At 45.3% G+C, this 16,541-nt stretch overlaps 1 protein-coding gene across 1 annotated transcript; it reads right to left on the reverse strand.

The window, feature by feature from the left end:
* Positions 1-1,874: 1,874 nt before the first annotated feature.
* Positions 1,875-15,023, reverse strand: LOC118385805 (acetylcholine receptor subunit alpha). The gene is made up of 9 exons (XM_035772974.2): positions 14,747-15,023; positions 13,382-13,524; positions 7,797-7,841; positions 7,365-7,474; positions 6,763-6,958; positions 6,313-6,550; positions 3,900-4,123; positions 2,469-2,708; positions 1,875-2,371 (listed from the first exon to the last, which is right to left on the reverse strand). Exons 1-9 carry the CDS (start codon positions 14,790-14,792, stop codon positions 2,240-2,242), a joined length of 1,374 nt encoding a protein of 457 aa, XP_035628867.2. The 5' UTR covers positions 14,793-15,023; the 3' UTR covers positions 1,875-2,239.
* Between the last annotated feature and the right edge of the window lie 1,518 nt (positions 15,024-16,541).

Here is a 16,541-nt window from a genome sequence, read left to right on the forward strand (position 1 = left end):
GCCTGGTTATTCTTTAAACGTGCTTTCCTCACCATCTTAAATAAGCATGCCCCGTTCAGAAATTTAGAACCAGGAACAGGAATAAGCAATAATAACCAGGAATAAGCATGCCTCTAAAAAATCAGCTGGGCTAGACAATCTGGACCCTCTCTTTCTAAAATGATCCACCGCAATTGTTGCAACCCCTATTACTAGCCTGTTCAACCTCTCTTTCGTATAATTTGAGATCCCCAAAGATTGTAAAGCAGCCGCGGTCATCCCCCTCATCAAAGGGGGAGACACTCTAGACCCAAACTGTTACAGACCTATATCTATCCTACCCTGCCCTTTCTAAGGTCTTTGAAAGTCAAGTTAACAAACAGACTACCGACCATTTCGAATCCCACCGTACCTTCTCCGCTATGCAATCTGGTTTCCGAGCTGGTCATGGGTGCACCTCAGCCATGCTCAAGGTCCAAACAAAACAATATCATAACCGCCATCGATAAAAGACAATACTGTGCAGCCGTATTCATCGACCTGGCCAAGGCTTTCAACTCTGTCAATCACCACTTTCTTATCGGCAGACTCAACAGCCTTGGTTTCTCAAATTACTTCCTCGCCTGGTTCACCAACTACTTATCAGACAGAGTTCAGTGTGTCAAATCGGAGGGCCTGTTGTCCGGACCTCTGGAAGTCTCTATGGGGGTGTCACAGGGTTCAATTCTCTGGATGATTCTTTTCTCTGTATATATCAACGATGTCGCTCTTGCTGCTGGTGACTCTCTGATCCACATCTACACAGATGACACCATTCCGTATACTTCTGGCCATTCTTTGGACACTGTGTTAACTAGCCTCCAGATGAGCTTCAATGCCATACAACTCTCCTTCCGTGGCCTCCAACTGCTCTTAAATGCAAGTAAAACTAAATTCATGCTCTTCAACCGATTGCTGCCCGCACCTGCCCACCCGTACAGCATCACTACTCTGGATGGTTCTGACTTAGAATATTTACATTTAAGTCATTTAGCAGACGCTCTTATCCAGAGCGACTTACAAATTTGTGCATTCACCAATATGTGGACAATTACAAATACCTAGGTGTCTGGTTAGACTGTAAACTCTCCTTCCAGACTCACATTAAGCATCTCCAATCTAGAATCGGCTTCCTATTTCGCAACAAAGCCTTCTTCACTCATGCTGCTAAATATACCCTTGTAAATCTGACCATCCTACCAATCCTTGACTTCAGCGATGTCATTTATAAAATAGCCTCCAACACTCTACTCAGCAAATTTGATGCAGTCTATCACAGTGCCATCCGTTTTGTCACCAAAGCCCCATATACTACCTACCACTACGACCTGTATGCTCTCTGCTGACAATGACTGGAACGAATTGCCAAAATCACTGAAGCTGGAGACTCATATCTCCCTCACTAACTTTAAGCATCAGTTGTCAGAGCAGCTCACAGATCACTGCACCTGTACACAGCCCATCTGTAAATAGCCCATCCAACTACCTCATCACCGTATTGTTATTTATTGTATTTTTTTTTCTCTTTTGCACCCCAGTAACTCTACTTGCACATTCATCTTCTGCACATCTACCACAGTGTTTAATTGATAAATTGTAGTTACTTTGCCACTACGGCCTATTTATTGCCTTACCTCCCTAATCTTACTTAATTTGCACACACTGTATATAGATTTTTTTCTATTGTGTAGTTGACTGTACGTTTGTTTGTTCCATGTGTAGCTCTGTGTTGTTTGTGTCACACTGCTTTGATTTATCTTGGCCAGGTCGCAGTTGTAAACGAGAACTTGTTCTCAACTGGCCTACCTGGTTAAATAAAGACAAAAAAAGACACAGAAAATAGACAACCATTGTCCAATAGGCCTATCAATTTTACTTAAATACTGTATTAAAGATGAATGAAAATATATAACAAAACATGTTGAGTAAAGACAACAAATATTTTGATGACAAAAACTTGATTAGAACGGTCAATATTGATCAAGTGTTCTATAATACACGAGTGAAAATGTAGATAAACATGCATGCACCCAGCGATCTGAAGTAATTCAAACCACCCAATAATAATGAATGTATGAGGGTCAAAAGCACAGTCCTCATAAAGCAACATGTGACTTTAAGGTCATAGGGCCAAGAGTCACTAGGGCCCAGAGTGTTACCTGGTCAGGTCATAAGGTCAATAAAAAAACATCTGGACCTACTCAGGACACTCTGCAGACCGCTACGGTGTCATGCTCAGCTCAATGAGACGGCCCGCGAACACTCCTAGGGTGCCAATGATACACACCGCCATGAACACACACAGCAGAATGTGATCCAGCACCATGGCTACAAACTTCCACTCTTCAGCGGCCTGGGAAAAGAGGAGAGCAATAAGAAACACGCCAACGGAGATCTTTAATAAAGGAAACAAACTGTAGGAAGGACGGCAATGAATTCCATAGTCTTACACTGTTGGACTCCTCATCAGACTTCATGGTCTCAGCGATGTATTTCACCCCCTCGATAGCACTGCGTACGTCGGGGTTCTTGGTCATGGGGGACTGGTAGGTGACTGCAGTAGGGGTGGGCTTGCCTGAGATGTCTGAGATGTCGAAGTCAGCACCGTAGATGTTTTTATCCTGTCTCTCCTTTGCAGGACGCTTCATTGTTGAGAAGAACATGAGGTTGGGAATGGTGTCAATGAAAATCTAGGAAGCAAAGAATGTGAAAGGAATGAATTAATCAAATGTTATTAGTCGCATGCGCCGTGAAATGCTTACTTACGAGCCCCTAACCAACAATGCAGTTTAAAAAAACGACAGATAAGAATAATAAATAAAAGTAACAAGTAATTAAAGAGCAGCAGTAAAATAACAATAGCGAGACTATATACAGGGGGGTACCGGTACAGACTCAATGTGCAGGGGCACTGGTTAGTTATTAAAGTGACTGTGCATAGATGATAACAGAGAGCAGCAGCTTTTACAACTTTGTGAAATAACAGACAATAATAAATAGACTGGTAAAATGCATACAATGAGATAAAAGGCTAATTGATGAACATATTAATTCAGATACTTTCTAGCTCCTGAATCACAAAAGTAGGCTTAAAAAGCAGTAATACAGTCAACAAGTGCAATCGTCTATTTTCTGTCACTAGATGGCAGTACTGGGCAACACTTATTAACAGGGCAAAAATAATGTTGAGACCTCTACTATCACTCACAGGAGGTTGGTGGCACCTTAATTGGGGAGAATGGGCTCGTGGTAATGACTGGAGTGGAATCAGTGGAATGGTATCAAATACACTAAACACATTGTTTCCATGGTTTCCAGGTGTTTGATGCCATTCCATGTGCTCCGTTCTGGACATTATTATGAGCTGTTCACCACTGATATTATTATATTATATTATTATTATATTATACCACACGATCTGTCATGTTGTTTCATGAACAATTTGTTAAAACATATACAAAATACATACATTTCTAAACTGTCACACACTCATAACATTCACAAACCAGAGTGCACAAGTCATCCTATGCCATGTCATTTACAGTCCAAATATGTTTTTATTTTAACCTTTATTTAACTAGGCAGGTCAGTTAAGAACAAATTCTTATTTACAATGACGGCCTACCCTGGCCAAACCCGGACAACGCTGGGACAATTGTGCGCTGCCCTATGGGACTCCCAATCACAACTGGATGTGATACAGCCTGGATTCAAACCAGGGACTGTAGTGACGCCGCAGGCTCTGAGATGCAGTGCCTTAGACCGCTGCACCACTTGGGAGCCCTGTAAGTAAAGCACTATTCTATAAAAAGCTCTTAACTACATTATTTTTAGATAAAAATAAGTAAAATCACTGGTAGAAATGTGCCAGCTTTGCTCACCTTGCGAACCCAGGGGGACATGGTGTGAGTGCTGGGGGAGCGGTGGTGGGTGTTGATGACGATGACAGTGATGATAATGGAGGCAATGACGAAGACCATGGTGAAGAGCATGTACTTCCCGATGAGCGGCACAGCACTGGAGGTGGAGGGGATGAGCTCAACGATGACCAGCAGAAACACAGTCAGAGACAGCAGGACAGAGATACTCAGAGTCATCTTCTCACCTGAGGACACACGTGGTCACAACAACCAGGTCAACAAAAGCAGACGCATACTGCAGAATTCATCTATGGAGAAAGGCGCAATTGAAGTTTGCAATCATGCAAATGATCTGCCATTATCACGTGTCATGCATTTCATAATCTGTCAGTCATACGGCGCACAGGCGGATTGGAGCAGTTCAGTGGAAAAACGAGGCTCATGACCACGGCCTTCTGTGGCACAGTTGGTAGAGCATGGCGCTTGTAACGCCAGGGTAGTGGGTTCGATTCCCGGGACCACCCATACGTAGAATGTATGCACACATGACTGTAAGTCGCTTTGGATAAAAGCGTCTGCTAAATGGCATATATTATGACAGAGACTGAACATGTGCTCGTAGGGAGGCCACTGAGATTCAGAACAATGGATTCAACGTTAAACACTGTGAGAGAAGTTAATAACTGGGCTTAAACAAATATTACAGTTACACCAATGCCCCAGCTCAACTCAGCTGTGAAACCCTTAACAACTGAATTAAACCAATTCAATCGCTTTCTTGTCAAAGTGAGCTGGTTTGATGGTAATTTGGTCTCAAGTCTTGCCTTCGCCTAATCCCCACTCTGGTTGGTCCCCAACTATTAATTAATTACAAGAGGGTTTGAAGTGATCATTGTGATAATTGATCAGAGAGAAAGAGACTAATAGCGAGAGAGACACAGTGCCATAATTCACAGTGATGAAGCAACACTGACTCACAGAGACATGGGGGGGTCATAATGTTAGAGGGTAGCAGTGACATTGTTCCTCTGGATAGTCAGTGCCATCACACCCTTTAGGGCACCAACTCATTCTGACCACAGGGAGGAGTAGCCTCTGATCCAATTGAGCTCCTCCGACCTCCCTTTCAGCCCGGATGGCTGAAAGATCATGCTGCCTAGTCACCTTACCCCTATACATATCTACCTCTCTCACTCCAGTACCCCGGCACATTGTAAATACGCTATTGGAACTGACCCTGTACATAGCTTATTACTTTCTCTTGGTATTCTTATTATGTGTTTTTGTTCTGCGTTATGTTATTTTTAGTGCTACATTGATACTGATTACTGCATTGTTGGGTTTAGAGCTGTCAAGAAAGGCATTTCACTGTACTTTTGACATTAAAACTTGAAACTTGGGCAGGAATTCTGCTTATAAAAAGAACTCAAAGCTGAGTCTCTGTGAATTGGTGCTTGAACAATATTGCCCTACCACAGCAAAAAAGCAAGATAGCACAAAGGAATTTGTGATTTATTTTGTCCCGTTTAGCCTTCCATACACATAGGCCTATACACAAACAACCTCACGTACGCAAACATACACACAGGCACACAGACAATAGAATTCCAAGTGTGTGTTCTTTTCAGTTGAGCACATTCACACCCAGACCTCATTCACACAGATTCTAGAATGTGAACTATGTGTTGTTTGTCAACTTTGTGTTGCTGTTCAGTCAAATCCGTGAATCTAAAAGGCTTCCATTTGGCATCACAGCTCCTCCATAGCACCATACTGTAGCAGCAGCCACATCAGAGCAAGGCAGCCAGTGATGCATTATACATTAAAGGAAAGGTCTGTTCGCAGACATGGCAGCACACAGGGTCTCTGGGTAATGAGGTAGGCCTCCACACTGGCAACAGGACTAAACGCTAGCTGAGACACAGCACTGGTACAGCTAATGTAGCTACTAGTAACTACCGAGGCCCAGAGACAGATACAGGTGTAGGATCTTAATTTGACCAGTATTGTCGTAGAAAAATAATCCTGCACAACGGGATTTGAATGTTTAGTTTATAACACTGCTTGATTGGTGGTTAGGCTAATAGCCAAACAAAAGAAGGCTACATGATAAGTGCAGTACTGTTAATATAACAGCCTGTTAGTCTAGGTTTTCAGTGAATTTATGTAAACCACGAGGGTCATCTGAATTTCCTGCGGCGCAGGAGAATTCTCAGTAACAAAAGAGTGGCCAAATTAAGATCCTACATCTGTAGAAGGACAAGCGTGTTGTTGTCGGTACCAGCCAATGCAGGTACAGTTCTACACAACCACTACGTGAGCTGTCAACGTTGCAGCTATGATGCGGAAATTGGGAGACAAAATATATTTCCGCTAATCTTCAGAAAATAGAAGGGATTTAGAACTGAAATGATTGACGGGACGCTCCACCAACCAGAGTCAGTGGGCAGATAGAAGACGAGGCCAGTGAGGAATGAGAAGAGCATGCAGGGGATGATGACGTTGACGATGAAGTAGAGGGGGAGCCGCAGCATCAGGAAGTGGTAGGTGATGTCCAAGTAGGGCGTGTCTGGGCAGCAGGCATAGTACACCCAGTGTTTCCAGCTGCGGTAGTCCTTCATCACCCACTCTCCACTCTCCATGAAGTTACTCAGGTCAGGGCGGTCGCTGTCCTGGTGGAGACGGGTAAATAAAAAGATGTTGCGAAGACGCAACAGACCAGGAAGGGATCAACCTAATTGGTATTTCCCCAGGACTGGTGGTAATTATGTCATGCTTTTAGAATCATGTGTTAAATCAGTAATGGACTGTATGTGTATGTGTAACACAGGAGTTACACAGGGGATCAATCGGGGAAAAATGTCAAAATGTTGATGATTGTTACGGGATTGACGACAACCAAGTTGCCATCGTAGGTCCAGGTGCCCAGCTTCATGCTGCAGTTCTGCAGGTCGAAGGGGAAGTGCAGCACGATGATCTCACAGTAGCTCTTGAAGATGGCAGGGGGGTTCCACGTGATCATGCCAGTGTGTTCCAGCAGCACTTTGGTCTCGTGAACGATGGCAAAGTCACCGTCAGCACTGTGGGCACACACAAACACGGGCATCAACGCAGGAAATAATGTTAACGCAGAGGGGCATCACTGCCTGGGGCTTGGCATGGCCCTGCCATCGCAGGCCAACCAACCAGAGCTGAGACTGGTACAGGTTGCTGTGGCATAGGAGCTGGTTGTCAGGGAGAAACAGCAGTGTGTCAGACGCAGCATATGGTGTGGGTGGAACCTGTGATATAGAAGCCAGATTTAGCCTGCTGCAACCTGAGCTCTCACCCACTCTGCACAGAGGGAAAAGAGAGGGAGAAGTAATGTGGTTTGAAAACATAGTCACACACAGTCGGTCTGTCTGGTGGCCAATTTTATCAAGGAAAGTATCAGTGAGAGAATGGTAAAAAGAAAGACATTTGATGCAAATATGGCCTGATTCTTACTTGTTATAGAGAACGAGGTCAGGACGCCAAATGTCAGTGGAGGGCACTCTTATCTTTTTGATTCCGCCATAATCCTCAGGATTCCATTGCAAGTTCACATCCTTCCATTGCTGGAAAATGACGGTACAAAGTACAAAGAGCATGAATGGAAAATATCAGGTAGATTATTTGACTTGAAGTCTGATTCGGAGAGGGATTATTTCAATAGGGATTGTTTCAGAGAATGTTCCATTAGAGTTTAGTGAAAATGAACATTATTCATCGGCTTATAAGGATTTTACACTCTCTTCAGAATTATGGTGAAATTTATGATAATTACCCATACTTAGATTTTCCTTGTAATTACTCTTACAAAATAGCCAGAAAGAAAACATTTTGATCTCATATTTACTGTATATTGCAATGTAGATACAGGAAACGGCAGTAACAAACCTGTTTCAGTCGAACATTGCTGTTGACAATCTGGTTGACCTCATCCTGTAGAGAAAGGGAATTGATTTTAGTTTCTACTGTTACAAAACCAATAATTGGCCTACGGATATTGTTGCACTCGCTAAGTCTAGGGGTCTTAGGCCTAGTTAACTAGTGTGTAACCTGATTTAAGATGTGCATCTAAGTGAGAAATCAGCATATGCAATGTATATACACAGGAGACCTCTCCGTCTTGACATCTTGGTCAGACAATCCAAGCAGATTATCATTTGTTCAGATGGTGACAAAATAAAGTGAATCCTGGTAGAGTGTGCCTAACTGTGTGTTAGCACTAAACTACCTACTGCATAACACCTCCCCCATCAAGAAATGTAAAGAAAAAAACAATCACCTGTATATATTTTCCTAAATTGTCCTAAACTTCTATACTTTCCCACCCTCTTTCCATAAAACTTATTTAACTGAAGAGACCAAACTATATACACCATAAACACCAGAGCTGCAAAACTATGAAACTTGGCTCCAGAAAACCTCACCTCTGAGATAACGCCATTCTAGAAAACCAGACCAACCAAAACCATCAAATTCACTGGTCTGCACTCAGCTAATTTCTTCCTGCCAAAAGTCTGACTTAACCAAACCAAGGGACAACCTGTAACCTCTATAGTTCTAAACGGAGAGACCAATTCCATTCCCTAGGCCCATGATCACAAGCACCAAGCTCCATCTGATATGAGACTTAGAGCACCCACCACCAGGGACAAGTGATCGTTGACCATAAATTCAGCAAACTCACTAGGAACACCATTTACGTTCCCCAATGTCTCTTTGCTCCCGTGCTGGAGGGGAACTGAAGGGGAACCGTTAGCCTCCCCACTTTCCTCCAACTTAACCTGGAGACACTAGGCCTACATGCTGTAGGAACTTTCAACCGCTCTTCAACAGGAAGTGACAAAAACGGTGGATCTAGCTTTTCCACAAAACTCACTTCTTCAAGCTCCTGATTCTCATTACAAGACACAGCCGTATCACCCTGCAAAACTCAGACCAGATCCTCACTAAATGAACGGGAAGAATCTCCTCTCTCCCACAGCGTAGTAAAAAAAAGTGTCAGTAACATCGACCCCTGACAAACAACCTCATGGTCAACCGGCAGAGGGACCACAACCTGTTATGCAGAGTGGAACAGGGTAACCCAAGAGCAGACTCAGACGAGGAGACTGGGATGAAGTAACCAAGGTATTTATTGAAACACAGGGGGAAGATATAGTGCAGGTCAGGGGAAGCTCGGGCGGGTTGCTGGAAACCAGGTGTGGAGGCTGAGGTGAGACGGGTTGAGACAGGGTAAGACCATTTCAAGACCATATCAAGGACAGCTTTTTTCCATCTATGTAACATTGCAAAAATCAGAAACTTTCTGTCCAAAAATGATGCAGAAAAATTAATCCATGCTTCTGTCACTTCTAGGTTAGACTACTGCAATGCTCTACTTTCCGGCTACCCGGATAAAGCACTAAATAAACTTTCAGTTAGTGCTAAATACGGCTGCTAAAATCCTGACTAGAACCAAAAAATTTGATCATATGACTCTAGTGCTAGCCTCCCTACACTGGCTTCCTGTCAAGGTAAAGGCCGATTTCAAGGTTTTACTGCTAACCTACAAAGCATTACATGGGCTTGCTCCTACCTATCTCTCTGATTTGGTCCTGCCGTACATACCTACACGTACGCTACGGTCACAAGACGCAGGCCTCCTAATTGTCCCTAGAATTTCTAAGCAAACAGCTGGAGGCAGGGCTTTCTCCTATAGTGCTCCATTTTTATGGAACGGTCTGCCTACCCATGTAAGAGACGCAAACTCGGTCTCAACCTTTAAGTCTTTACTGAAGACTCATCTCTTCAGTGGTTATATGATTGAGTGTAGTCTGGCCCAGGAGTGGGAAGGTGAACGGAAAGGCTCTGGAGCAACATTACCGCCCTTGCTGTCTCTGCCTGGCCAGTTACCCTCTTTCCACTGGGATTCTCTGCCTTAACCCTATTACAGGGGCTGAGTCACTGGCTTACTGGGGCTCTTTCATACTGAGTCACTGATGTGATCTTCCTGTCTGGGTTGGCGCACCCCCCTTGGGTTGGGCCGTGGCGGAGGTCTTTGTGGGCTATACTCGGCCTTGTCTCAGGATGGTAAGTTGGTGGTTGAAGATATCCCTCTAGTGGTGTGGGGGCTGTGCTTTGGCAAAGTGTGTGGGGTTATATCCTTCCTGTTTGGCCCTGTCCGGGGTGTCCTCGGATGGGGCCACAGTGTCTCCTGACCCCTCCTGTCTCAGCCTCCAGTATTTATGCTGCAGTAGTTTAAGTGTCGGGGGGCTAGGGTCAGTTTGTTATATGTGAATTTAAGTGTGCTCTCTCTAATTCTCTCTTTCTCCCTTTCTTTCTTTCTTTCTCTCGGAGGACCTGAGCCCTAGGACCATGCCTCAGGACTACCTGACATGATGACTCCTTGCTGTCCCCAGTCCACCTGGCCGTGCTGCTGCTCCAGTTTCAACTGTTCTGCCTTATTATTATTGGACCATGCTGGTCATTTATGAACATTTTAACATCTTGGCCATGTTCTGTTATAATCTCCACCCGGCACAGCCAGAAGAGGACTGGCCACCCCACATAGCCTGGTTCCTCTCTAGGTTTCTTCCTTTCTAGGGAGTTTTTCCTAGCCACCGTGCTTCTACACCTGCATTGCTTGCTGTTTGGGGTTTTAGGCTGAGTTTCTGTACAGCACTTTGAGATATCAGCTGATGTACGAAGGGCTATATAAATACATTTGATTTGATGATTTGATTTGGTAAGCAGGTCCGAAGGGGAATTCAAGGGAGTAGTAGTGTGGGGATCCAGGACAGAGTAGCAGGATGAGGAGACGTGGGACTGGAGACAGGGACCAGAGTCAGAGGGAGCAGAACTGTAGCGGTGAGGAAAGCAGCATCAGGCAAGGAAAACAGGCACAACAGGATCTGACTAGTAACAAATGGCTCGAAACGTAGACTGACTGAGCAGAGATTACGAACTGGCAGCGTGTAAGTGGCAGGGCTGAGTATTTATAGAGGTCTTGATTATGGAACAGGTTGCAGCTGGTGGGGATCTGCTCTGACTCCAGCACACCTGTCTCTACCCACACACACACACACACACACACACACACACACACACACAGAGACGGAGATGGAGACGGAGACGGAGAGCGAGAGCGAAAGCGAGAGGGAGAGGGAGAGGGAGACGGTTGTAGATGCGGATAGCGAGAGAGATGAGTTCATCAAGTCCATCAGGCTCATCCTTGGACACCAACTCATCCTTGAGGGTCTCAGTGATCGCATTCCGGAATGCTCCCTGAAGGGCCTCCTCATTCCAGCCACTCTCAGCGACGAGGGTGTGAAACTGACATGACATCTCAGCAACACTATGGGGGCCTTGACGGAGGGACAGGAGTCGTTTAGCAGCATCCTTAACACAGACCGGGTGGTCGAAGAATTTTTGAATCTCCTCCGTGAATCTGGAGCAGGAGAATCAGATGGGGGACTGTCTCTCCCACATTTCCGTGGCCCAGGAAAGCGCTGCTCCACTGTGGCAGCCAATCAGAAAGGAAATCTTGGCCCGTTCGCGAGCATAAGAGTAGGGCTGTTGCTCAAATAATAGTGAACATTGTGCCAAAAGGGCTCTGCAAGCTCTGAGGTTGCCATATTAACGCTCAGGAGTCGGAACAAGGGTCAGCCCTGTAGGTCAGACAGGCTCTGTGAAAACTCATAGACGTGCGCCAGAAGGGTCTTCAGGGCTTGGTCATGTTGCTCGAGCAGGGCGCCTTGGCCGATGAGGGTTTGGTGGAGAGTGGCAGAGTCTGCTGGGTTTATCTCTTTGGCCAGCTCGTACTGTTAAGCAGAGTGGAACCCAAGAGCAGACTCAGACGAGGAGACTGGGACAAAGTAACCAAGGTATTTATTGACTTCACTTGGGGAAGATGGAGTGCAGGTCAGGGGAAGTTCGGGCGTGTTGCTGGAAACCAGGTGCGGAGGCTGGAGCGAGAGGGGTTGAGCCAGGGTAAGTGGGTCCGGAGGGGAATCAAAGGGAGTCGTAGAGTGGGGAATCCAGGACAGAGTAGCAGGATGACGAGACGTAGGACTGGAGACAGGGACCAGAGTTAGAGCGGGCAGAACTGTAGTGGAGAGGAAGACAGCATCAGGCAAGGAAAAGAGGATAACAGGATCTGACTAGTAACAAACGGCTCGAAACATAGACTGACTGAGCAGAGATTACGATCTTGCAGCATGGAAGTGGCACAGGGCTGAGTATTTTTAGAGGTCTTGATTATGGAGCTGGTTGCAGCTGGTGGGGATCGGCTCACACCTGTCTCCACCCATACAATCACACACACACACACACACACACACACACACACACACACACACACACACACACACACACACACACACACACACACACACACACACACACACACACACACACACACACACACACACACACACACACACACACACACACACACACACACACACACACACACACACACACACACACACAGAGGGAGAGGGAGAGAGTACCCGGGGAGTGGCGGCAGGTCGAGGAGACACAGGATGAGCAGTAGAGGACGTTGCAGGAGCAGATGTGACACAACCTCCTCTACTGTGGGAAAGAATGCGTCAGCTAAAGGAAACAGTCGCTGACAACCTCTGAATCTAACAGATCACTTTGGGAACCAAATCATTAGTCAGCCCACAAGGAGAACCTAGTTGTTCATTGTCCATCAACTCAATCTAGTTGTTCATTGTCCATCAACTCAATCTAGAACATCGTCCTAAATTGACACCTGAATTAACTTCATCCTCAAATTGCAGTGGGCACACTATATCACATATCTCTACCCAGAAGGTCTCAGCTAGAGACACAATAATCAACTTCCTCACTAGGGAGAACCATTTCCTGGGAGCCACAGTCTATTTTGGCAAATAATGTTTCCTCTACGTCCCCACACACATCATCATCCTCCCTCTCTGGTTTGCCATCAGCACCCTTCTGAACCCGATTAGCTTCACAAACTGGGTATACCTCAAAACCCTCCTTGAAAGACTTCGCCCCCTGAGACAACTGCCTTTTGACTGACTGGCAAGACAAACGTCCTCCCCTGTATGCAGCCCTCCAGTCAACTGCCATTTCCTGTTCCAGCCTCACTATTTACAACACATATTCCTTCTCCTGACTGCTATCCACTAGAACTTGTGGCAATAACTCACTCCACTGTTCCCATAACAGAACTGCAACATCTAACTTGTTCAACTCCTCAGCTATTTCAACATTTTTGCCACCTGACGTGACTGATCCCTTGTTAGCTTGAGAAAACATCAACTAAAACTCCAACCTCAGCACAAAACCATGCTGGCTCAAATGCTCCCATAGTCAAAATAAGTGAGCCAAACAGAACCGACTCTTCGACTGACAGAAGTTACAGGTAGCTACATAGTGTTGGCAGTGATGTGAATTGCATGATAAATATAGGTTGATATGGGATGGTGTGACGTTTTTCTTACCACACTGATGAGTTGAATGAGCTGCAGGCCAACTGTAACCACCACTGGGTCCTTGAAGTGAGCGACAGGACGCACCACCTTGTTGTAGCCAGTGAACAGGGTTTTCACCAGACGGGTTTCATCCTCAGAGCTCCAGGCAGAGCCTACAAGAAACACAGGGACAGCTTGATGCGTGGCTCACATGGCAGAGATGGAGAGATTGTGGGTTTACAGCACCAGCAGACTGATAAGTAGGGGTTAATGTACGTGCAAATACAGTATTAAATGTACTCCCTCCCTCCCTCCCTCCCTCCCTCCCTCCCTCCCTCCCTCCCTCCCTCCCTCCCTCCCTCCCTCCCTCCCTCCCTCCCTCCCTCCCTCCCTCCCTCCCTCCCCACTCACTCACTCACTCACTCACTCACTCACTCACTCACTCACTCACTCACTCACTCACTCACTCACTCACACTCCCTCCCTCCCTCCCTCCCTCCCTCCCTCCCTCCCTCCCTCCCTCCCTCCCTCCCTCCCTCCCTCCCTCCCTCCCTCCCTCCCTCCCTCCCTCCCTCCCTCCCTCCCTCCCTCCCTGCCTGCCTGCCTGCCTGCTTGCCTGCCTGCCTGCCTGCCTGCCTGCCTGCCTGCCTGCCTGCCTGCCTTCCTTCCTTCCTTCCTTCCTTCCTTCCTTCCTGCCTGCCTTCCTTCCTTCCTGACTAACTACTTATTTCATACACTGTTAAATACCAGTGGTATACTATCATCATGGGATGCTGGAGGTGATAGAGATGAGAGCTCAGTCAATACAGACAGTGTTTCAGACTCGACATCTGCTATTTCCGTTACATATTTGACCCATGCCAGAGCGGTATCTCATTTCATTTTCCGCTTGACCTTGAAACGAAGCCTAGTATGTGCAAGAACATAGTATGAAGCAAAGCACGAATGGCGTTTTGAGACATTGAAAACAGTACAATCGTCTGGAAATGTTATATGATATATGAATCAACTGGCTCATTAAGTCAAGCACAAATAGATGGAGGTTAAAAAACGAAGTGCACACACCCCTGTCAATCAAGAGAGTCTAATGCTGGAGGCTTTCAAAAGAATGACAACATTTCCAACAGGCACTAGCTTAGCTAGAGTATACCTCATATAACATTTGAAATGTTATAGTTAACCAATGGATAAAGCATTACCAAGAATCAATGTGAAATTATCAAATTATGTTGATATCTCATGACTAATGGGCTCGATTTGTAAAATATGCAAATTCTTTGTTTAGGATAGACTATCACCTAAAATATCCTGGAAAATGTAAGTTATAAACGACAGAAGAACAGAAATGGCAAACTAATTTTATCAGTCAGCCAACATGTTTAGAATATGGCTTACCTGCTAGAATGATAAGGAGATGAGAAACAAAAAGTAGACGATTCATTCTTGTGTTCGGTTCCCATAAACTCTGGGGTATCCAATGTCCTCGAGTCTTCGAATAGAGGGTAAGCTAGTTAGGTAACAAAATGATTTCTGTCTACTTTAAAATCAGGTCAAAATAATTGCAACACTGACTTGCTGCTTCAAGTACTGTAATGGGGAACAGTATTGTTGTTCCCTGATACCATATGTTACGAGCCACCACCAATAGCCGTCATTTGAGAGGGTCACATTCTTTGTCATCCCTCACATGTTATAAGCGCTACATGCCTGGCTAATCTAGCACTAAAATATCTCACAGTGCAATATACTTCCCATATTGAAAGATCGCAATAGCCTCTGCCTGCTTTCCAAAACGAATGCATTTGTTGTGATATATGTACAATTAGGCTACTCATGAACAGAGCATTGGAAATGTTATACTGTTCCCATTGGTTAACTGCTGTTACATTAAGATGTCATTTCCATAATCATTATTTGGGAATTCTATATGAGTAGTTGATTACATGTCGAATACATTAATCAAACGGCCACCAATGTTGTCCTCTTTGATGATATTGCCCCTAATGGAGATGGTATCCCTCTTAGGATAATGTGGGACTGCAACATACCCACAACATCTACCCCATCTAGCCACCGCAATGAGTTTCCAGATGGCCAGGCATGAAACCCAAACACCCCATCCCTGTACACCTGCCCCTCCCCACCAAGGCATTGATGGGACCAGGCAACTCGATTTCCCTACAGCCTCAACTCAACCTGTTCAATCAGCCCGTCACTCAACCAGCCGCCTCATTCATCTTATTTAGGGGGAAATTGCCATTTTGGCAATGTCTGAATTAAGAGAGATCTGTCTCTTAACCCCCTCCACTTCTCTCCCCATACCAATCACAGACCACCTGAATCCTACAGTGCCTAAGTGCCTCCTGCCTGGACCCAACCCATGTGACCCTGGAGAAACCCATTGAATCTGCTCATTCAAGCTCAATCAAGGTCAGGCAGTGGGTCCTGCCGTTGCGGTTGAGACACGGATCTTTCTTTCTGCAGGAGTCAGCCGTTCTCATAGCCCTGCGGGGAATCTCTCCCAATCACACCTCCTAGTTGACTCTCTATTCGACATGTGATAAAAATGCTCTCTAAACCCGAATCTGAATAATAGCAATGTGGAGTCTGTGGAACATCTGCTGGGGATGGCAGAGCATTGAACATCTCCCGCTGCATGTTTCTACACCCTGCCAGATTATGTAGATGACACTTTCCACGGCAGAGATGATTATGTGTGTTACTGGCATATTTGTACATAATATTTCGCTCCCCCCAAAAAATAGCAGCCTAGTGTTACGTGCATTGTTTATGTTCTGAAGATAAAACAATTACATTTATAATCACTGCATTCTATTACTTAACATGAATGTCAATTCAAGCTCTTATAAGAGCTCTTTGATGTTGTGAAGGTATTTTGTTACAGTTAGATCATTTGTCTCATATACAATCGTTTTTTTGGGGTATGATGGGTGGGGGAAGGGATGGAATGGCTGTTTAGTATGGGATATTGGTGTTTGGTGATGCAATTGAATTCAATCTAGGCCTATGCAGCTTAAACGTTGTCCCTTCAATTCCTACAATATGATGTATAGCGGAAATGTGGCACATTCCCACATTCAGAAATCAACATGCTACTACTTTAGCCGTCAACAGTCTGAAGAGAAGCAGTAATATCCACAGGACAGGCGCTGCATCTACGTACAACACG

This window comes from Oncorhynchus keta, chromosome 7 (assembly GCF_023373465.1).
Source record: "Oncorhynchus keta strain PuntledgeMale-10-30-2019 chromosome 7, Oket_V2, whole genome shotgun sequence".
In the NCBI taxonomy this organism is placed as follows: Eukaryota; Metazoa; Chordata; class Actinopteri; order Salmoniformes; family Salmonidae; genus Oncorhynchus; species Oncorhynchus keta.